We start from the raw sequence: 23,852 nt of genomic DNA on the forward strand, positions 1-23,852 counted from the left end.
AACTTCTCCTTTATACTTAAGGCTTTAAAATGACAAAAATGACAGCTATGTTAAAATATGCCATGAGATCTAGTCTTCACAGATTTTCAATATAGACCATCCTGTTTTGTTAAACATTTTGTCTTGCCAAGTGTGAAAAACACTGCTAACTAATATATTTAAGAAATGATGACAAACATGCAGGATATTCCCTAGGGATTAATAACCTACTGGAAAGCTTGATGGCACACACACATTAACCACACTGGGTCATTAATCCCAAAGAAGTACCTTGCAGTGAGGTCGCTGTTCCCATTATAAGATAATGAAAGGGAAAAAATCATACCTATTTTTTTCTGGGGTTCCATGGCTTTTAAATTCCTGTAGCTCTTACACTGAAAGATTCTTTTCTATTTAGCATGACACATGCATGGCTTCAATGGTTTGGATACACTCCAGCTGACAGACTAATTTAACTGCTACCCATTATATCGATCAGTTTATGTTATATAAAAGAATTCAGTGGCTCCGGATCAATTTTTCTATTATAACACAGCTTTCAAAGGCTTTCATAAGTATTCTTTCACCAGATTTCAAGACTTAGCTTCTGTTCATATTCTACAGTACTTGTCTGTATTTCTTCAGAAAAAAAAAAAATTCTCTAGTGCTGAAAACCAACCAGCATTAAATTCGGGTAAGCGCTCTAAGAATAATTAATTCTCCTGGTATGCAGGAGAATTCATACAAACTCATTTGTTCATTGCTTCATACAAACTCATTTACCTGTGGAAACTACAGTGTAAGAACAGGCATCCCTATCCTATAGTTTTGAAGTGTGATGCTCTGTCTAAACAAGAGCTCCTTCTCTTACGTTTGCCATCCCTGCACAAAAATGATAGCATACACAATAGCAATAGGTAAGGAAAGATCTGACAAATATTACTAATAGGGGGATAAATACACATTCCACTCCTCCTTCTTTCTTTATTTGAAACAGTTGGCCGACAATGAACATAAAAAATCTTTTAGGCTATTCCCATGTTTAAAAATACATTACCTGAGTCAGTAGAATAAACTCTGAAACTCTTGTCCCAGAAGCCACAGACCAAGATGTAACGATTATCAGAGGTGATGACAAAACACTGGGAATGTACCTGAATGCTTTGGTCTAAAAGGTCAGTGATTTGCCTTCTGTGCATACCTGTATTGCTGGCTGAACACAAAGAAACACAAACCAAGAAATTTTAGCATCCACATTCATAGAACAAAAGCACATTCTAGAAACTTATGTTCAGACCAAATATATTCCTCAAGGCTATTACTCTGTTTTTGTGGTAGGGACTTTTTCCTTGTAATTCTACTACAAAATACTCATTACACTTTTGGGAACAATGCTAATTCCTTGTAGTATATATTCTAAAATAGAAGAAATGCCTTCTTTAAGTCAAATGCAGCTGAGAAAAACAAATTAAATATTTCACAAAGGCATGATACATGAAAACATAATAAGCTTCCTTTCCTCCTTCTTCTAGTATAAGAAATTAAAAATTAGAAACAAAGAGAGGGAATTTAATGATAAGACAGTACGTGAACTGTATAATGGCTCAAACACAGCAGACAATGGGATCACAGTTTCAAAACTGTATACCACTCATATTTCATAGCAAGCATTGTAATTTAAAAAAAGAATAACTTCACTAGACATCACTACCATTTCACAATTTTGGAGCATTGCAAAAAAAATTAACCAGCTTATCTCCATAATCACCTTTAAAGATGAGAGAAAATATTTGCCCCACTTGGATCACCTGATGTTTTATTTCACAGAAGCCTAGATTCAATTAGGTTGGAAAAGACCTCTGAGATCATCAAGTCCAACCTTTGACCCAACACCACCACGTCATCTAGACTATGGCCCTAAGTGCCATGTCCAGTCTTTTCTTAAAAACCTCCAAGGATCTACCACTCTACCACCTCCTTGGGATCATCACATCATTTTCTCAGGCCATCTTATATTGAGAACCCCCAGAATGAACAAGAAAAAATTAGTGAACACGTTTTTCATACTTATTTTTTCTTTATTAATTAACATGAGCACATATACATATATATATATATAATGCAAATCCTACACTGTAGGAAGAACTTTCAATATTCCTGAGCCAACTTGATTTCTGTCCAGGTAAATAATTTCTCCTGAGCCTGGGTTTGTCTGCCAACTGCTTGGAGCACCATTCCTTCCTTCCAAGTAGTCCCCTGGACCTGCCTCAGTCCTGGTCTTGTGCTCTTCTTTACTATTTATTCTTTAACTTCTTTCTGTTCTCACAGGCTAGCTATCCCCTGAGCCTTGGGCTTATTCCATTTACTCCGTATCAAATCCTTCATTTATTTATGCTTTTGCTATGTTTAAAATGTTGATACTGTCTTGTCCATATGGGTAGCAAATAATTTAGAAAGGTCTTGCCACTTGCTCTGCAGGCAACACATAACCTGGCCTTGACCGCTGTTGGGGCCGCTTACAGAGTAACAACAACACATTATAAATGCACAGTGAAACATTCTGTAGGACAAAATAACTGCAAAGAAACCCTCAAAAAACATGCAGATCGACACATGGATAAGACCTTCAAAAAATTTCACGTCAGAAAGAAGTCTTCAGTTTATGTCATATCAGACATTGCTGTTTTATGTCTTCCTGGTCAACTGGAAAATGAGGAGGGCAGGAATCCCTCCTCACAACTAAGACAGCAACAAGATTCCTGCTATAGCCATAAAAGAGTAATTTTGTGGTCCTCTTAGGTGCCATTTCTAGGTAAATGTGTCTAGCCACAATTAAAAACCTTTAATATTACCTACATAATTACTTGCTTGCACCCAATGATGCTACTTAGCAATGACAAAGAAAGCCTTAATCCTTTTAAACTATGTCCACTGTAACCACAAGTCCAACTTGAGATCTATAGTATGAAGAGAATATGAAACCATTTTTCAGAATGTGAATGTTAATTTTAAAGGTTTTTATACCAAACAAAAGCCAAACTATTTTGTAAATTAAAGGCAGGTCAAAAATGGAATTTTAATGTTAAAATTACGAAAAAACACAAAGGATAATAAAAATTTTATGTCCTCCCACATGTTTTTCACAATATATTAAAAAAAATAATCGGACAGGTTCAATGTGATTTTGAGGGTTTTGCTGTAATATCTATAAGTACTTCTAAGATCTTCTTGATAGCAGGTTTTAAAGCAGAATCTACATTTCCTGCTACAAACATTTTTTGGATAAAACCTATCCAAGAAGAAAGGAGAGTTACAGCATGTGTCCTCCTCATTATAAATCGTATCTATTATTCAGATGAGAATTGATTTTAGCAACTTTGGAAAAACATTTTATCAGCTCTTTTAAAATGGTTTCATATGCCCACACTGTTTCTGATTTAGTTACAATAGAGCTTACCCAGCAAAATGGCTACACAGGAACAGTCTGTACCTGCAGACTGATACAACGCAGTTCCTACCAAGATGTACATATTAGTTTTGAAATTAATTCTCACTGGTTGAAAGACCTGCCATTCTAACCTATCCAGGCAAGTTCAGATTTGCTTTGATTTTCCCATGTTTCTATAATTGGTCACTTTGTATCTTTTTCACTTAAAATACAACCCTGAAATAGCTGTTTTTTTAAACTGTCCAAGATTGACATCTCATAGTGTTTGGGGGGAGAAGACAGAATCCTGTCTTCTTTGCTGCTGTCCTACAACTACTTTGTGTTTTGCGGTTAGTTTTTCTTTTCTGATCCTGTTTAAGGTTCTATTTGCCATGATTCAGACTCCTGAATTATAGTCCAAGTATGCACTCTCCAAAGTTGGGGCTGTAATGAAACAACTGACCAAACTCTAACCAGGCTAATAGAAAAATCGGGTCTATATGAACTAATAAACCTCCGCAATAAAAAGTCATGAATTGAATCTATTACACTGAGTCATTACATAAAAGAGAGACATTCCTCCACCCCTTTCTAATAAAAGAAAAACATATACAAATTTAACTAGTGAAGCTGATGAAAAGAAAAGAAGAAAAAAAGAATACTAATATCTCAATACTAAAATGGAGAGGGCAATATATTTCAACTTTGAAACCGCTTTGCAATTACACATTAATCCCCTCAGCCTGAACAGCAGGTCCATGAAGAAAGGATTGATCTCCTTTAATGATGAAACCCTGGCACCATGGTTTTATTTTTCACAACACGGTGCAGTTAAGAACCCCACTGTTATTATGAAAATTTCCTCAGCAAAGGAGCTCCATCACATTACCAGTGCACCAATTCATCATAACGTGCCTCGCTCCTGCTCATCAACAAGTCTGAGTGATGAAAAGATCCAATATTATCCTGACAGTACTTCATGCACATTCTCAATCACACATTATTACAGCATCCATATTAATTTTCACTGACACGCGTCCTAGGCCTGTTCAAATTAGGCAAACCAACGAGGGGGAGTTGATGAAATACCAGCATAGCCACAGCTCATTGCATTCCAATTTGCATGCAAATGGTTTATCAGGAAAATTCCATTCCCAGCAACCAGCAAGTGAAAAACAACCGTAATCTACACTTCAGGGCCACCATACAGAGCTTAATGAATCGCAAAGAGAGAAGGAAGTGACAGACCTATGAGAGGATCGATTTCCACTGGCAGCTGGTAAGCCTGGTCTTGTACAGCACCTTGATGAGCTGGAATTCAGGAAAGAAGATTTTAAAACTTCGCATTTTTTAAACAGTGAAGTCACATACATTTTATAAATCAAAGCAATGGCCTTTTTTTTAACTATTGAAGATTCTTATGCATCAATTGAATTAAAAAAAAAAAAATCCAGGTGCTTTCACGGGCTGCTTATTAAACATTTATTTTAGATTAGTGCTATTCTGAATGTATGCCATCAGCAGCAGCTCTGGTCCTGAGCCATAAGCTCTAGCAGATGCTTTACTGGCAACATCTCCTGTCGCAACAAAACAAAATTAAGTGGTAAAGAGGACTGAAAACAAAATGTGACAACCATCTGCTGACTGTAGCAAATACTATTTTCCTCTTTATTTTTTAAAACACTGCTTTGAACAACTGAAGCAAAAGGACATTTTTTTTTAAAAAGTCAGTTTATGATGCAGACAGGGAAATCTTGTAGTCATCTGGTATTTAAGGATTCATCCATCACCAAAAACCATTTTATTTGAGAGTTTGCATAGAAGTTAATACATTAATTTTGCCAACATACATTTCATCTGGGCACCTGGCATGCCAGTGAAATGTTTATGTACTGAATTCTCCTCTAGTGTTAAAAAAAAAGCCTTTTTTTTTTGTGCAGCTTCACTACAAACAAACAAGCAAACCCCACCCCCGTCCTCCCCCCAAAAAACAGCCCACAATACATTCTTGGAAGAGAAACAGGAAATAATGGCTAAATACATAAATCTATGACATTTCTATGTACCATCCATAGCTTAATATAAACATTAGTATCAATAGAAGGGTTTCTTGAATAAATGATTCATAAGTAAATTTAAAGTTCTGCTGCAATAAAACACTAACATGGAGTAAAACATGAAATCTATGTGACAAAACAGAGCATCCCTCTGGGTACCAGTGCCATTAGATGTCAGCAAAGCCACCAAATTCATATACAATGGCAGGAATGGGATTTTTAATTACACATTAGTGACAACTGGTCACTTGGCAACTTAACTTTTTTATCATGATGCCTCATTAGTAAAGACAATGCTTAGCCCACAGCAGGAGAGTAATGATACCTGCTCTCCAATCTCAGCAGATCCCATTTTGGTTTAAATTTGAAAGACAACAATAGTGAAGGCTACTCTCAGGAGTCCATACCCAGGTATCTTAAGCACAGTACTCCATTAATAGCCTGTGTGCTCTCAGAGAAGTGGGGTGAGGTGAGTTTTTGTTGGTTTTTGGTTGGCTGGCTTTTGTCTGTCTTGATCTGTAGGTTTTCTTGAATTCTTTGCAAAGGCAAGAGAAGTGTAAAATGCATCTAAATGAAAAAATAGCGATTCCAAAAGCGCAGCTCACTGTTCTCCCTTTCAGAGGTGAGGGAAAAACAAATACATGAAAGTTTTGTTCAGTTCAAACCAGTTGATTATTACAACTCAAAATCAACTCCTACCACTTTAGAACCTCCTTTTTTTCCCCTTTTCCATGACCGTTTTATGTCCACAAAGGCCATTCATTTAAAAGCCTTGAATATTATGTGCCCAAGGTCACACATTCAAGGTATGAGAGGACACGGTCATCCTCCTTTGAAAGAAATCTCAAGAGCCCTGTAATTAGTTCTTGCTTACAACTTGTTATCTAGAGAGGTCTCCCCTCCCTTCTTCCTTCCCACCTCTCTTTTTAAGCATTTCTTGGGTGGGTGAAATAATACATAGATGTTTCTATTTGGACAACGTTGAGAGGTAATTTGTAAGAATTAGGAAAAAGTGTGGGAGTCATCTGGCTTTTTTCAAAAAGTAATCAAGGACCATGGGTCAAGATTTCTCAGTAGGAATCTCAGTGATGTAAGTATTTCTCTGGTGCAAACATCTTCTATTTCAGTTATTTAAGTAGAAGCTCTTTTTTCCCTTTTTTGAAAAGCCTTTGACCAAATTTACTGCATACCAGTGAAATAAACTACCTTTCCCAGCTTGGGTCTAAGACTGTCATAGTCAGGGAAAGGAGGATAAATGTCTTTAAGATTGGAGAATATTAGAATTAAAAGCAGGATGACAAAATTCTCCAGTCCAAGACATTTTTAAAGGAAAATTCATTTGATTAGTTGCTATGCAAATGGCTATGTTGTTTCCCTTTCATATTGACAAATACATAAGCACTTAGTAACTTTGGGACGTTTAAGGTACAGACTTTCCCAAGTATTTTATTTACTAATTCTCACTGGGTGGCTCTAATATCAGATCATGGTGTTTATAATGGGCAAGAAAGAGAGAGCAGAAAAGATTTCAGAAAGTTCTTCGTGTTTTAAATCCGTCTTTGACATGATATGGTCCAGCCTTCCGACTGACTGAAAAACAGATTTAAAGAGGAAGAGTGTGCCTTTTGCATGACCAAATAGTGATACACTGGCTTTGTCTTCTTGCATAGCGCCTGATGGCCTGGGAAGCAATGTATTGTTGTTACAGACCTTTTGTGTGCTACACATCTTACACAATAGCACAGATTACCTTCTCAAGGAGAAACTAAGTCCACATGTGAAGAACGTGCTGTCAAACTGGACTTGCTCTTTCTGCTTTAAACTTACAACAGTTCAGCAGCAACTCTCGAAAACGACAACAGAAGTGCTGCTTTATGGTGGGGTTTTTTAGGCTTCTGACTTTAATTTACTTACCAGGGAGATTATGCCACTTGTTTACAGCAAAGAGCCTGTTTGCAGTAACTGTGATCACAGCAGGAGTGGCCAGGCCAGGCTGGGTGTTGGCTGCCACGTGAGTGACAGGGGAGTTGGACGGGAACTTTAGGACCATGATAACGTCCTGTTGAGCTTGTTCTGTGAACATCAACGGGCTCTGCAGGAGGAGATACTGTTGAGTGCACACAACAAGAACCCAAATACATGGGAAAAGAAAACACAGGGAGGAGAAAAGACAGGACAAGAGAAGGAAGATCAGATTAAAACACACAAAATCAGAGAGCAGCTGCAGAGAAAAGCAAATGCAGTAATAGTGGACAGGCTTGTGGAAAAGAGTATTTGAGGCAGAAAAACCTTTACTACATACATTAATAATCTGAAGGCCTTGATGAACACAGAGTGTCTATACGCAGACTTTACTACAGATCACAGCAGATTAAACTAAAGGTTTTCAATCATCCATCTCTGCCAAAAGAATTCTCCTTTGTATCTGCAGAGATAGTATGTCAAGGAAAGCAATGCCTAACTAGGAGGGAAACAAAAAAGAAAGTGAGTAAAAGAAATTCCTGCTCCCAGAGATTGTCTCAAGTTGCACTAAACTGGCAGACTGTAATTCTTTACAAGCCAGATGAGAACATGAAAGCACATTAAAATAAACAGATACACACATACACTAGATGTATGTTCTGTATATATTTCTGGTGCACAAAAATAAGATTTATGAATGCAAAGTAGAAGACTTCACTGCAAATGTGTTTCAAAGGACAAACATAATTAAACGCAGTTGTAAAGAATATAAAGTAGATGTGATTACAGACACTATCCTGTGTTGTTTCCAGAATGAATCCAGACTCTCATTTTCAACATAATTTTTTAAGGTTTTAGTGTTTTTTTATTTTAGTAAGTTATAATAACTTTTAAACTAAGTTCTCTAAAAATATCGCAAATGTCAAAGCAAAATATTGAGGATCTTAGATCTGGATATCAAATATGAGGAGAAAAAGCAAAAACTAATGGGTTTATGACTGTGTGGTGCATCTAAAAAAGAGAACCCCATTGAGATGTACAGGTACAATCATCCTAGTCACCAGTGCCCATATTGCTCAAGTATTTGTAATTTTCTAATAACCAAATTAGAATACTAATGAAGTGTCCTTGGCTGTTTTCCACCTGCAATATGTCATTACATATATGTGTATGTAAGTGCATACATTTAATGTATATTTATACAGAACTAATAAAAAAATTAAATACATTTGCATTTTTATTATCACTCCTTTTTAAAAAGTTATTAAGAGTACTTAGAAAAACATATTGCTCTATGAATTCCTATTTACAGTCTTTGCATAAAGGTGTAAATAAAAGCAACTAATAAGCTACCCAGACACCCTTCTGAGCAAGTGGCTAAAAGCCAATCAATATTATGAGTTAATCCTCCCTGGATGCTCATTCAATTAAAGGTGTCAGTAATGCCTCATCTGATGTGGCCTCAATTAAATCCAGCTATCTGATGGTTGAAAACACAAGGGGATACAGCAACAGCAGCAAAACCAGACAAATAGGCAGCCTTCGTGTGACTGCTAATTACTACACCTGGTGTATATTATGGCTTGTGCACTTAACACAGCACGTGGTGGCTTCCAATGCGGCTGTATTCATGCATTCACGCACACACACACACACGTGAAAACAAAACTCAGTAAATAACAGAGCTAGAAGTAATTCAAAATTGTGACAGGAAAAATATCCTTGCTGTATTTCAGCTCCAGGAACACTACTTTTAAAACCAGCTAATGTAGTGCTACTATAGTGTCACATATTAACACCCACAAAACAGGTCAAAGCAAGTGGAGAACTAAGGGCTTTTTTTTTTGAGTGTACCCGTACCCCAGCTCAAGAAACCACAGGAGTTAGAAACAGTTAACTTCAGAGAATTTAACTTCTTATATTACGTACTAAATCTTTTATATTTCAGCATCATGAAAAATATTAGCATAAAAGCACACAAACTGCTTCCTGGTATCAAATTTATTTATATAACAAAGGGTCTGACAAACACGTCAACAAGCAACTTCTCAAGTTCCTCTTTTTCCTGAAACAAATCCCTTTACATTAGAGCAAGTGCCTAGTGCATGGCACCACGACAGACGGACACACACACGGCAAGGAGCTGCATGATGGGAGTGTTTGGGCTCCCCAGCATCCCTGTTAACAGAGCTCTTCTGAAAGAGAGAGCCCCGTGGGTTGCACGCACAGGGCACTGCAGGGCTCTGCGGCACTGGGACACTCCGTGGGAGGTACAGTGGGCCAGCAGACCACTAAAGAGGACAATCATCTCTGTGCATCCTGTACAGGGGATCCCAGGGCAGGAGCATGACCACAGCACAGCTGCCCAAGTGTGGTATGTGCTGCCTGCAGGAAGGGTGGTGGGGATGGGGGGGCACTGAGCTGAGCAAGTCTCATCTACAACACATGACCCATTTGACAAAGGCTAGTAGCTCAATTTGACAAGAAGTTTACATCTCTCAGACTCCTACATCACAAGGTTTGTAAGCTACTTTGGAAACATTGTGTAATTTTTTTAAACCTTCTCCACATCAGGTATGTTTTAAAACTATTAACCTTAGTCTGCTTGAGTAGGACATATGTCTTACAGGACATACAAGAAGAAAATGTCCTTTTTTTTTTTTTTTTTTATATTACAGTGTAAAATATCCATCTTAACAATAAGGGAACATAACTTTTTGAAAACCCTGTGAATTAGCAGACCATTAGCTCCACTTGTCAGAATATCACTTAATATACTTAGTTCTGGATCTATGACAACACAAATGATATTTTAAACCCAAAGACTGCACACAACATGATATGAAAAGTAATCAGTAATAAAATAATAGTTTGTATAATAAAATTATATTAGACACAAGTAGAGGTAAAAGGGAAAGCATGTTAATGCTCACTGCCTGGATTTTATCACCCTAGCTTTACTGCAAAACACATTTAGTCACATTCTTTGCTATGTAAGTTTCAGCTCATGAATTCCTAGTAATCCTGGTTTTAGGGGAAAACCTATGCCTGGGGGAAAAGACAAGGAAGTTCCACCTCCTAAATCCATGCTTCTTGGGGAATCTGCCAAAAATTAACTAAATTGTCTCCATGATGACTGGCTCTCACCTGTACAGGTATGGTATTAACAAAATCAACTGATGAAGTGTTCTTAGATTACACTGACAAAAAAAAAGTCTGTACCAGAAATCAATGCAATCCTTTCAGTAATAAATAAATAAAAAAACCAGTTAAGCACTGCATACACTCCTACCAAATCATAACTCATCTGCTGTTTTTAATAACATAATTCCACGACCACATAAAAGCAAAGCGAAGTGGCCGGTTCTGCAACTTCAAGATAGCAAAGGAAGTGAGCACAATGGCAGGTCACAAAGGGTTAACACGGTACTTACCACCTGCATGGCAGAGCTTCTTGGAGGATGTGGTTCTATGAGCAGTTGGGAAGGGGTCTGTCCAAAACTTCGTATTTGAGCTTCAACAGCCTGGAAAAGGCACAGGCAGGTTTGCATGTTAAGAGGTGCTAATTACAGGCAATAGAACCATAAGTGTCACCTGAAAATGTCATTCCACACTTCTGGCTTGTTTCATGTTGAAAATCAAGCCCGTGTGTTCACTGTGGGGCTAAGTGCTTGGCACGGGTACTAAGAATGAGGTAATCATTTTAGTACTGTGGATGCTATTTCCATGAGAAACTCTGCAAAACCTCATCCTGCTCAATGATATTAAACAGAAACAAGCTATTATAATCAGAAACCCTCTTTATTGGCTCCATTTTTCCTTTCTAACACTGGCTTATCCTGTTTGTATCGTAACTTAAAAGCAAAAGTTAAATTTTAAAAAAGTTTCTGTAGGTATTAAGAGTGTTCTCCTTTCTATTTAAACTCCATTGCTTAGTTTCATAGAAAAGCTGAGCTCTTTTTTTTTTTTTTTTTTTTTACTTTCAGGTTTATTCCAAAAGAGCAAACAACATTAGGATGCATTAAACTAATGACAATAAGACTAATATTAAATGCAGCTAAAGGAAAATATGAAGGTATAATACAAGAGGTTTAAGTTTCTCTATCTTCAGCAACACACTTTAGCACTTTCTTCATAGGCAATAAATGAAACTATCATTTCTTGCTCAGTGATTTCTTAAAACTAATTATTCTGAAATGTGTGAACTTGTATGTCCTGCCTAGGCACGTCCAACTAGTTTTTCCATGTTGCCACCTCTTGGCCTACTGGCTTAAAGGTAACAACATTAAGCAGACAAAATTCAACAAGTTATTCTTTGTCAGACTGGCCCCCGCATTATTCACAGAAACAGGCTGATAATACAGAAAATTTTAAATTGTTCATCTTAGTTTACATCTCTTTCATGGTGAGCTGAACTAATTACCTTGCACTGCTGTGCCATAACAGACTGCACGTGGGCCCACACTTCAGTTTTTCTGTTGCGCAGAGCATTGAGCTCTACATTCACAAAATCATTGAGTGATGTTGAGTACCTGAGTTGAGGCACTACTAGGTTCTATTTTCAAAAGAAGTCTTGAAAATCAGGCCCTTCAAAGAAGTGTTTTAAATTGGATGCTTGAATGCTAAACCACCAAACCACTAGCCACTTTTATAGCCATGTGAATGCCATCATGCTTTTCTCTCAGATTCTTCTTTTTCATGGTGCAGCCTTCCTGGAGGCTCCTTACACTTTTATTTCTTGTTCCATTTTAGCCACTCATTAAAATTTTTGAGACAATAGGATAACACTTAGGCTGATCTTATTGTTGCAAACAACTATTTTTAGATAATAATAAAGACCATTACTAGGACACACAATGTTCTCCTGTTACAGAAATAACAGAGCCAAAAGTAGAATGCACCTGAGGCCTTAAAATAATCATCCTCTGATAGGAAACATGCCATCCAAAACACTTGACCTTAATACATTTGGCAGAGCTTTTGAAACTTCTGAGCTCACCAGAGTAGGAGTTGAAATCCCTCTATGACCAGATTCTAACACTCTTGCCCACTCTGGGAAGCACCGTAATCTTCAAAGAACTGATGAATTAAATAAGTTTATCAAAAAGCTGGCTGCAAACTGACATACACAGTGATTCCATGAGTACTTTTTGAGGAACAGTAATATCAGTTCATGAAACACTAAAGCTCAGTAAGACCATAGAAGTCTCCTTCCTACTAATGAGACATGTTTACATTAAAATTCAAATCTGGGGGTTTGTGACTCGAGATATCAAGGGAATCACAAAGGCTTTGGGCTCTCTTAAGACATGAGGCATTAACACAGCAACAGCATAATGGTCAGCAGCTCTATCCCCTCCATAAAAGCTGTTAGTTTCAAAACATCCAGATTTTAAAAAGATATGCCTACATTTAGTTGCAGATTAAGAGGCATATTTTTACTAGCAAATGGGAATTCTGCATTGCATTGAGAGTAGCACTAGACGAACACAGGGGGAGCAGAAGGCAGACTGTCCTGGATGTCAGTTATTCTATACTTGTTTAAATATTTAGGGCAAATCTACAGTCTATAGGATCTCCTATTTATTTCCCATTAAATATATAACTAATAAGTTATTCAAAATTAATAAAATATTCTTGAAGCACAACTCCCACGCATTTCTTTTAGAGCTGAAAATAGAAGAAAGTAAGGAAATAATAAGCTTCAGATTTGTTAATTTCCTTGTATATTGACTTATGATCAATGCAGAAACTTTCATTCCCAAATGCTCATGTTCAGCATTTAAAGGGAATCAGAATTTTTTCTTAATCATGGAATCTGGTATGTCCTTTAATTCCCAATGCTACCACTTGAAACTATAGACCCTTACATAATGCCAGTACTAAGTAAGGGAAAATGAAACACAAGATATCATATACTGATGCAGAGTAATTCAAATACTTCCAATAAGTTCATCACAACAAGAGCCCAAACTGATGTATAACGAAAAATCAGATGTTATAATTGCTTTAATCAATGGAAGATCAACAGTCAGAATGCTGTTTTCCACAATCCAGATCTCAGAGGAACTCGCTACCTTCCAGCAACATAAAAACTGGAGGAGACATGGTTACGATTCCACTCCTTACTCACATACACGATGCTCATCATAATCACACTCCTAGACCACACAACCGCAGCATGAGAACAGCTATTTGTCTCCCACCTATCCTCAGTGCAGAAGAGAATCTCTCTGGGATATTACAAAACAGTATAAAATATTCCACTCAAGCCACTGGTTGATAGTCACTGCCTGTTTTCACAGTGCTCTGTCAGACCCGGAGAAACTTCCGGCCAGTGAGACAACGATTTTGCCAAAACCTGTCCCAGAGGATCACAAATTCTCTGTTTTCAGTCTTAACAGTCAGTTTCTACATCCCTGTTCATGATCTAGCTTGAGTTTGTGATGTACAGTTCCGCCACAAACAAGTCTTTTAGACTCATTAGGTTCCATCTGGTCCTTCAAAAAAAATACTCAAGTCTACAGTTCCAGGATAGCAATAGTCCCCTGACTCTCTTTCCCTTTTAGCCAACAGAACTGGGGAAAATCCACAATCACATCATGTCATACTACAGGTAACAAGGTTTCATAAAACATCAAAAGTGCATATAGGGTATAAAAGCAAAGATACTGGTATCTGTACATCGTCTTTACCGGTGTCTTCAGAGATCCAAAAGAAATCTGAACAACCCTTGAGTAAAAGGCAACACCACTAAGACAAATATGTCTAGACATAGTGGCTAGACTTCAGAAAAAAAAAAAAAAATCTCCTGCATTCCTTCTAATTACCAAGAAAAAAAATGTAAAGGTTTCTTTATTTAACTTCCACATTTTGTAATAATGACTATGGGAGAGTATTAGCAACCCTAAATGATCCCCTTCTTTTCCCAGATTGTATTCGAAGTCAATCCAGATGTCAACTCCAGGTTCTGATGTCTCAGTCAGAAGGATCACACACAGAAAGATGACCTTCCTCTGTCAGCAGAAATGGGATGGTGAAGCTACAATCAATCCCCACTCTCTCAATTTACATAACAATAGAAAGAGCCACCAGATGTCACTCAGACTTTTGTTCAACCTGTCAAAGAAAATCAGGTAGGAGTAGGGAATCTTTTCCTCAGAGGCATAATTAATATCTCCTTTGAAGAAAACAACCTACTACTTACCTGAGAATATACAGTAAAACGACCAACAGTCAAAAAGTCATCCACTTGCTTTCTAATGAATTATAGCCCAGCTTCCAACTGAGTTTTCAGTATTACTAAGAGACTGATAGCTGCTGCTAGCAGCAAAGGAAAGGCATGTGTTCTCCCACTGCTGAATCCCTCTGGAGCATACAACCATTTAGATGGCTGTAGGTAGAAATATTTGGAAAATTTCACTAGTTTCACATCTATTAAAGGCACTACATAATTAGAAAGGAATAGCCTTTGTTTGAAAGATATCTTTAGCTCTAAAAACTCTTATTGTTGAAAGCATGCTGTACACCAGAAACTAAAAGATAGTATCCTTCAACATTTTGTTTCACTGCTTCTCAAATATCTCAGTAAAACTGCCTTCTTCCTGTTAATCCTCTACAAAACCAAAACTCTGGTAAGGCCAGAATTGCTCCAGATGCTACAACAAGTAGTAATAAAATGAAACAAGGTGAGCAACCCTTTACAATAATCCATACAGTATGCATCTCAAACCACATACTTACATAACACAGTATTTTGAAAGTTAATTAATTTAGAAGCATGAAGGTCAAAAACAAATTTCACAAGTTAACATTTATCTGATTACCACAATAACCTGTTCCTTAAAAAGTCTCCTAGATCATCCCCTCTTTTCTTGGAGGGAGGTAGGAAGGGGAGAATGAAAATAAATTAAAAGAGGAAGAGTAAAAACCTTGAAAACTTGGCTTAGCTGTAATGTAGCTTCTAGCCACTGTTTAGCACGGATATTTTCAGTCTCCGAACTTACTCTCCAATCTAACTGTGAAGAAAGTTAATTCAACAGTATGCAGTACCCACCAAATACGGCTGTAAATTTTTTGGGAAGGAGGGTGATGGGGAGGTTGAACATATGGATGCAGTTAAGGTAAAAACAGATGTTTGTTACTTTTCTTTGCAGCAACACTCAGAAACTAAGTCAAAATTGCTTTTTTTTCATGTTTATGTCTGAAAGAACTATAAAATTAAATATGAGGGAGGGCGGGTGGAGGGGGAACTGCAGTGAGTGTCACAGAGAAAGAATGAAACGGTCTCCAGTTTTGAACTCAAATCCTGAAACGAAGGCCCATATTAGTTAAAAGGCAAGACATACACCATTTAACTCCAGATTTAAAGACCTTTAAAGGGACTAGCTCGGAGTTGCTTTCATCATGCCTCCTCAGACACAAAACACCAAACTGTCTGAAGAGTCCAAGGGCACAGCACACCCATGTTAAAATGCACGCCTGGGTCTGAGGGTACGACAAGCTACAACCTTATTCTTCACTACAAAGAGGCTGCTTTCAGTGCCCTTGCAGATCTACACCTAAGTATTCCCAGTTACTTCTCAAATCTCTAAGACTTAATTGCCAAACATTTGAAAACCCAGGTGAAATAACATCATGCATTGTAATACATATTATTTCAGCATACGTGTCAGGGACAGAAAACGTTTTGGGTTCATCCTCCATCTTTCTGCCCAGTATTTATGTCCAGAAAATAAGAGCCTTTGCAAAAATAATTACTTTGGCTCTCTGCCGCTCCTACCTCACTTTTCAATATTCAAAAAGGTTTACACACATGTTCCTTAGTGACTTCTATTGGCTTGAGCGATATGCAATTATGATTACTTGCTTTCCCTTTCCTTCCACCCAGATGTTGCTTTACAGCATCAGAGAACACAGACTATTTGACAGGTTTCCCCTCAGACAGTGAAGTTGAATGGCTTAGCAGCCAACTGACGAGCTCCCTTCCCCACGGGACAGTGATTAAAATCAAGCTCTGGTAACAAGTGATCAAAAAACCTCCTCTGACCAGAGAGCCACTTATGCTCCCACAGAGAGATTCCTAGTTAAATTCCTCACAGACTATGGAAACACAGGTAATCCTGGCCAGAGAACAAGCAGGATTCATAACAGTTAGATAAAACTGCTGAAAAGACGCAATAGATTATAAAGAGAAGCTCTTTGTAGCACCATCTCCCTTGTTTCCTAACAGTCCCCATTAGGTCAAGATTGTGAAAAATGGGCAAAATGCTTTTCTGACACAAGCAATGTATATGCTGGCTGACTGTACACCTGCCCTGGGGACATTGCACTACACTTGACCCAAGGAAAAAATACAGCGCTCAAATGTTAGTATCATAAATTCACACACTCCCATTTGCTGTTTTAAAAATAAAATGAGCAGTCTACTTTCTTCATGTCAAACCAGAAAATTGTTTCTCTTGTTTTGACTCCACAAATCAAACCTTTTGAATCGAATCACTTCAAATTTGTGTTTTATCACTGCACTATTCACTTAACGTACCGACTTAAGAAAACTGTCTTTGTTAGCTTTGAAATCTAAGAAACGGCAGAGAAGGGAATGGAGCAAGGACAGAAGAAAGGCTAAAGAAAAGATGCTCCAAGATCAAGAGTTACATACTGTTCTCTAGGTATCATTAAATCCGACTGCAAAATGTGATACACCCTCTGTTAACCAAGCGGGGTGTAGAAGGTGCCTGTTACTGCCCACTAATGCAGGTACTACTTCAACCCAAGCACCACAGGTTTATGGCTTCAGAGCTGAAGCGTGGGCAGAAATACTGTCAACAGCCCACAGAGGGGGGCATTATTAGAGTACATGAGAGAGCTGCTATGAAGCAAAAAGTGCACAACCTTTGCCTGCTGTGGTGCATGAGGGATGTATGTAACAGAACTGAGCGTGCCTCATTACACAAGAAAACAACAGATACACACAGAAATTAAAGCCATCAAATATAAACTAAGCACAGAGGTTTTTCTCTCTTCTTTTTAGCTTCCTTGCAGGAAACACATCTGCTGCATAATATTTTTCTTTTCTTCTTCCCACTCCCCAATTTCACCTCCTTCTGCCTGCTCAAAATACCAGAGTTGTCTCGAGGTTGATTACTAAGTCTAACCAGTTGTTATTTATAAAATCCAAACTACTGCAGATACCTGGAGAGGGAGGGGTTACCCTACACACGATTACCTTTTTTCTTGAAGCTATTTAAGATTCCATACATGAATAATGCATTATTCTATTTACATCAGAAAAGTGTAGGAAGGAGCACAGCATAGCATGCCTTCCACCACATCTTTAAAAACAAACCCCCTGACCCAGCTCTTAAACTACATTAGGAAATTTTCTGCAAGAATAAAGAAAAATGAAGTCTTTTTGTCCAGACAAATCAGTATGACAATTACATGGCAATCAAAGTAAAACAGGAAGTAATCACAGTTTGTGAGAATACAAATAGAACCCCCTCAGGGCCATGCAAGTTGTTCCAATCTGAATATATACATTCCAGGCATATTAAACAGAGGCTCAGCACGGCCTGGTTGCAATCTCCAGCTCACGCAGCTGTCCGTCTACTGCGGCGTAATCCCAGCTGCCAATCTGAAAGAAACCAGTTAGTCAGAGCAGACACAACCAACAGAAACAAATGTCACTCAATAATGTTCAGAGGCACTGGGTTCATGGATAATTTCAAACAGTATCTCTGTCTGGAGCACTGATGTGCTCATTCAAAACACCTAAATCTTTGGCTACTGGAAAGAAGCAGATAAAAACCACTGGAACTACAAAAACAGGTCTGGTAGTACTTCAAAGAGACTGACAAAATAAAAAGGGAAAAGAGTCTAAAAAGAGAGTTAAAATGAATTTAAAGACCGGCAAGTAAAACTGGATTCAGTACAAGCAAAATCCTAAGCAGCTCTGAGACTAGTTTTTAAAAATATAACTGTTTCTGTTTTATTTGAGCACCACAACCAAAATTGCTGCAATCTCTCTTTGCCGTGGCAGATGAAGATTTCAGGAGATCCCAAATATTCTGATACAAAACTTTCTTCTCTGGAAAAAAGCAATCTAAATCAATCTGTTAGCATTCCACAGAATTTCTTAGACTTTGATGTCATTTCTATTTATTAAATAAAAAAACTTCATTAAAATAAAACATTTCAATCTGAAGGGGGTTAATACACCAAAGTAAAAATCCAAAATGTAATGGTCCTTAAACTGTCTTATGTGATCATCTTTCAGAATGTGTAACAATTGTGAAAAAGAAACAAATAACTAATTTTGCTAAGCTATGAAATACATTTATTTAAACTCTCATAACCACTACATGCAAGATGAAACTTGCTGTTTCCAAACTATGGAGAAAATAGTATCTCAGAGTGTTCTACTGCAGTGAATGAATTTTTTGTTATTATTTAACAGTATATAACATTTAACTGAGACTTGATTTTTAAATAGTGCTTGAGGAAAAGCCCCTTCGTCATGACCACAAGCTTTCTCACTAAAGCAGCAGCTATTCATCAAACATAACTAAAAACTAAAATAATAAAGTTTGGTAAGTAAATACCACACACATCTACAGACACAGAGGGAAAACTGATGAGCTAGACACCCTAGGCTGCAACAAGCAAAGAGAATGAAAACATTGCAAACAAAAAACTTTTAGTTTCCCAATTACTGTGAAAGTCAATTCTCTGGACAGCATAAAGAACCTGCAAACAATCAAAGCATGCTGATGACACAAAGAAATTTTTGTAGCCTATTCACTTCCATGTTTCATTCAAGCTATATGACTTAGTATATGATAACTGCAGCTATTATACAGAAGTATACCTCACCCTTTCCACATATGGAAGAGGAAAAAAAGGTTTAAAAATAGAAATAATTTCTATTAAAAAAATATATTTTTGAAGGATTATGAACATGGCTTTTATCCATACCTTGTTTACCTTTTGATTACTCCTTCTTATTTAATGCTGCCCAACAAATATGTCAGTAAGACTGACCAGTCAGGCACAAATGAAAATGTAACGAGCCCAGGAGGGGTCTCAAAACCTCTCTGGTTCTGATAGATCCACAAGACAGGTCAAGCAAGAAGAGGTGAGAGAACTGACTGCGCTGAAAATTTCTATCTTTGAATTTCAATCAGAAGCTGAGGAAAAACATACTCTGAGCTGAAGAACTAATTCACATTAATTAGTTCCTTCCAAAAAGGTTTACTACGTATAGCCAAGGCATCTCAGTCCTCTTCTAATTAACTCTAAACTATCCTTTACCTGCTAGATACAGGAGCAGAAGCAGCAGGTAAAATTAGAACCTATTCTATTGGATGAAGGATAAAAGAGATAAAAGAGAACAACCAGGTCACATATTTTTCTGGATCAGAACCTAGCTGAGTACTTTTCATTTCTGTTTCTAAGCACTGGAGGAAATATTTAAGACAAAGGGCAATAAATACCCATTTGTCACATCAAACTCTGGGCTGAATGGAATCAAAGAAGTGCCACACCTCTCAGATATCACAGTAAACACTTGCTTATGCTCATTTTGCCCCTTCACTCCAACACCACAAGCAGGTCACAGTGTGAGCTGAGGTGTGAGAACTAATAGGTAAATGATACTGAGTGGTGGCAGGAATGGTGCTCCTGTTATTTTAATGATCTTCTCACTAGAAGAAGGTACTTCCTTTCACGGGAGAGTCCTGATGCCCAGACAAGCTGATTTCCTTGAGCAGTGGTACCTGCCCACACGGGAGACCCTGCCTGTGTTCCACACTCCTGCCCTGGGTACCTTCCCTGGAAAAGACCAGGACCAAACACGGGTTTGGTTGCATTGCCAAGTCCACCTCTCCCTTAGCCATGAGGTATGCTTCCTTTAAAAACAGCTTTCTTAACTCTGGTTACATGTAATTGTATTTTAAAATAGATTTGCAATTAAAACGTGACCAATGTTTAACATTGATTTGCTGTTTTCACACTGTTCCTGTGCTGCACAACATCAAGCATGCCATCTGTGCAACGCACTTCTGGTCAGACATGATTCAAAGGTTGTTTCTACAATACTCTGAATTTTGCCTGCATGAATTCGTTACTTAGTGAATTCAACACATCTAAATTTACTGCTCTGCAACAGTATTTTATAACCATTTTATTTTACATTTTAAAACTCATCACAGCCACAAAGACTGTTGCCCATCCTGCTAAAACCAGACTGATCCTTTTCCCAACTATTTAGTAAATGTTAACTATGCTATAAATACAAATTGTGTTTATACACTGTGAAAGATTCACTGTTGTCAGGGTTTTCCAGCTGAGTTAGAGCTGAAATATGCTATTAACTCCCACCATGAACACAGCTAAAAGAGAGGCCAAAAATGCTTTCTCTGGGATAAGATATCAGATCTGCTACTGCTGTCATGTAACTGGGGTCATGTAAACTAAACATCCTTGTAACTTCTTTTGGAAAGCACAGAAGTCTCTCAAACTGTAAATATTTAAAAATAAAATAAGACTAATAAGAGATAGGTCTAAGATGCATAAAACTTACCCAAAGATATTAATCTTGAGCAACATTTAAAAGCTATTATCCATTAAATAATTTATCCCATATGCCTGAAATATGGGATAAAACTGAAAATAAAAGAATTATTTTCTCTCTATATATAATCAGAAGTGGCGCATTCAAATAACATACCAAATACTATGTCCAAGCTGATTCTTCACAATTTTGGAAACTCCTCAGTTCATATGGAAATAAAATATCAGCAAGAGGAAGAAAGGTGCCGAGAGAATGGAGAAAGCTGTGCTTCCTAATGCTAAACAGACTACCTTCATGTAACAAAAAGGCACCTTCTCTTCAAAGGAAGAAGTAGAAAACAACAGAACCATCTAAGGCTAAAAAGCAGATCGTCTGATGGAGTTTATTAACTGCATGGGACTTAATTCTCCTGTTTTCTGAGCTATTATTGCTAATTTAAAAATCATTACTCTTCCATAACTGCCGACTTCAAAGATCATATCAGATGCTATGTTAATTTTTTTTTTTTTTTTTTAAAATACAGTTAGGTGCTTTTTGATAAGTGTGGTAGAAAATTCAGAATGCTTCCTGAGGTGCAGGGGTCGCTGTATAAACCAATGATGCATTCTCCAGGTAATATTTTGTCTTCCCAGTATTAACTTCATCCCTTTTCTTTGCTCTTATCCAGTGTTTACACTAGGAGTGTCATAGGAGTATCAGTGGAGAAATGGACTTCTAATTAGTAACTCTGCGTGCAGCCCAGATTCACAAACATCCTTTGTGAATCTAAGCCAGAGACAAGAGAAATTTCTATTCTTCTGACTGAGACTCTGATGAAATACCCACAAATCAGTCCAAGATGCAAATTATTTTCTACAGATTGTGTTTCAGCTCCTAATCAGTTGCTTGTCCAAATGACTTAGATACAATTCTACTTTTTTTTTTTTTGTTTTCCTCCATTCTTGGACAGCTATGGCAAAAAGAGCAGAATTCGTGATAAGAAGGTGCTGCGAATTCTCTCCAGAACAGCAGGATGACATTTATCTATGCTACATGACTCCTCCTTGCCTCTTCTACAGGCAACAAAAAGAGCCCTTCCACAGCAGATCTTGTGTTTGGGAGTTCCACAGATCAAAACAGGGTGCTCAAGAGCAAGTCAACAGAAGGCAGAGATACAGCACACCTCTGCTGGCAAATACAGTATTTTCCACTGGAAAGATGGTTACTGCTTGTCAACTGAACAGCAACTTCCCTCTGCAGCTGTAACCTCCTTCAAGTAGGACACTCAAGTACGAGGATGAGAGTCAATGACAACGCTACTAAAATGGTTTGAGGGAAAAAGAGGAGGATGAAGGAACGGCCTCTGCAGGGATGAGCAGTGCCAGCAGAGATACTGGATCTCTTGCCTTGCTTCTCCTGGCTGCAGCTCCCTTCCCCCCCTGGCTGTGACTCAAACCCTTCTCTCTCGATCTACTCCCCTCCCCTTGAGATTTGCCTTTGAATTATGCAAGCCTTGCGCTCCCCACGGTTTATCTGCCAAAAGGTAGCATGTGGCCCATGGTTTGCATTTTAGTTTAAGATTTTCTATTATGGCAGTCATCCTTTCAGAATACTTTACTTCCTTTATTCCCATAGGCAGAAAGAATGGCAGGAAAAAAATTGTTCATAGAAGTATAAGTGGATGTAAAAGTTCTACATTTTCAGTTTAAAAAAAAAAAAAAAAGAAAGGTGGAATATGGTTTTAATCAAGTAGTTTTCCTTCCTAGACGAGTACTTCCTTCTTGTAATATATATAACCTGACTGCCTATAAAAATAAAGGTGCCAGTTGGAGCCATTTAGGAGACCTAAGGAAATTCTGCATTAACCTACACCCCTCCAGTCCTCAGTTCCTTCCACTATTGTTCTGTGTGTGGCCCCTTTGATAAGTCAGGTCACCAATATCCATACAAATATCTGCAAAGATACTTCAGAAACACATGCATCAGATAGCCTTCTCATTACTGATGAGGGCCAGGCTTAGCATTGACTGTCTATGTGGGGAAAGAGGCATGGTTTAAGCACATGCTATTTTTTCCACATGATACCTACAAGCCTCAAGAACTTGCAGCCCTCAGAGCATACAAAGGTTTCTCCTTGGCTTAGGTTTGCAAATAAAAATACATTTTCTGCTACAACTCCCAAGATTTGAAGACCCAAACCCTGAATCTTATCAAGATGAAAAAACCAAAAGCATCCTTTTTGAAATGAAGGAATCTAGAGTAAAATTTCCAGTTTATTACTTGCCTAATAAACAGGTACTAAATCTGAGGTGTCCTGCCTGCCTAAAAATACTGCTAATTTCCCAGATCAGAAATTCATTTGGCCTCTAACCAGGAATTTGCTGGAGCAAAGACGAAGTATTTTCTGGCAAGCTGACTGAAGGAGAAAAATAAATGCTGATTGAAGCTGCTTGGCAGTACAGAACGTTAGTGCAGGTCCTCAGGGAGATGGATTAGCAAGCAGGAAGAAGGTGATGCTGTCAAAGGTGCATGATAAATTCATTTAGCACATAGATATAGAATGATTATGCACATACATATACACACAAACAGATTTTTCATTACTTTCATCTCTACCCATAAGTAAAAGCAGAATAAGTCCCCACTGGTGATGATAGCCATTAAATCTCTGCACTGTCAATATCCCATCAGGGCTGATCATACTCAAATCTCAAACTGCATATACATGCTTACATAATAAAAAATAAGCCTTACAAAATACATGTAAATAGCAAGGGATACCTAACTAAACAGGAATCCTTCAACTGTTTTAATGATCTGCTTAAAAATGATAAATAAAAGTATTCTATTGGACCAATATTCAACCAACTCAGAA

At 37.7% G+C, this 23,852-nt stretch overlaps 1 protein-coding gene across 1 annotated transcript in view; it reads right to left on the reverse strand.

Annotated features, from left to right (window-relative positions):
- Positions 1 to 23,852, reverse strand: part of LOC114069341 (lipopolysaccharide-responsive and beige-like anchor protein) — a gene marked incomplete at its 5' end in the record, with an annotated part of 68,521 nt that overhangs the window by 31,997 nt on the left and 12,672 nt on the right. The window contains 4 exons of the mRNA XM_027906060.1: positions 1,037 to 1,192; positions 4,655 to 4,717; positions 7,378 to 7,570; positions 10,860 to 10,949. Of these exons, the coding sequence (XP_027761861.1) occupies positions 1,037 to 1,192; positions 4,655 to 4,717; positions 7,378 to 7,570; positions 10,860 to 10,949 (502 nt within the window). The remainder of the gene's footprint in view (positions 1 to 1,036; positions 1,193 to 4,654; positions 4,718 to 7,377; positions 7,571 to 10,859; positions 10,950 to 23,852) is intronic.

Source organism: Empidonax traillii, unplaced genomic scaffold, assembly GCF_003031625.1.
Source record: "Empidonax traillii isolate 1590-97213 ecotype Southwest subspecies unplaced genomic scaffold, ASM303162v1 scaffold1245:size146629, whole genome shotgun sequence".
In the NCBI taxonomy this organism is placed as follows: domain Eukaryota; kingdom Metazoa; phylum Chordata; class Aves; order Passeriformes; family Tyrannidae; genus Empidonax; species Empidonax traillii.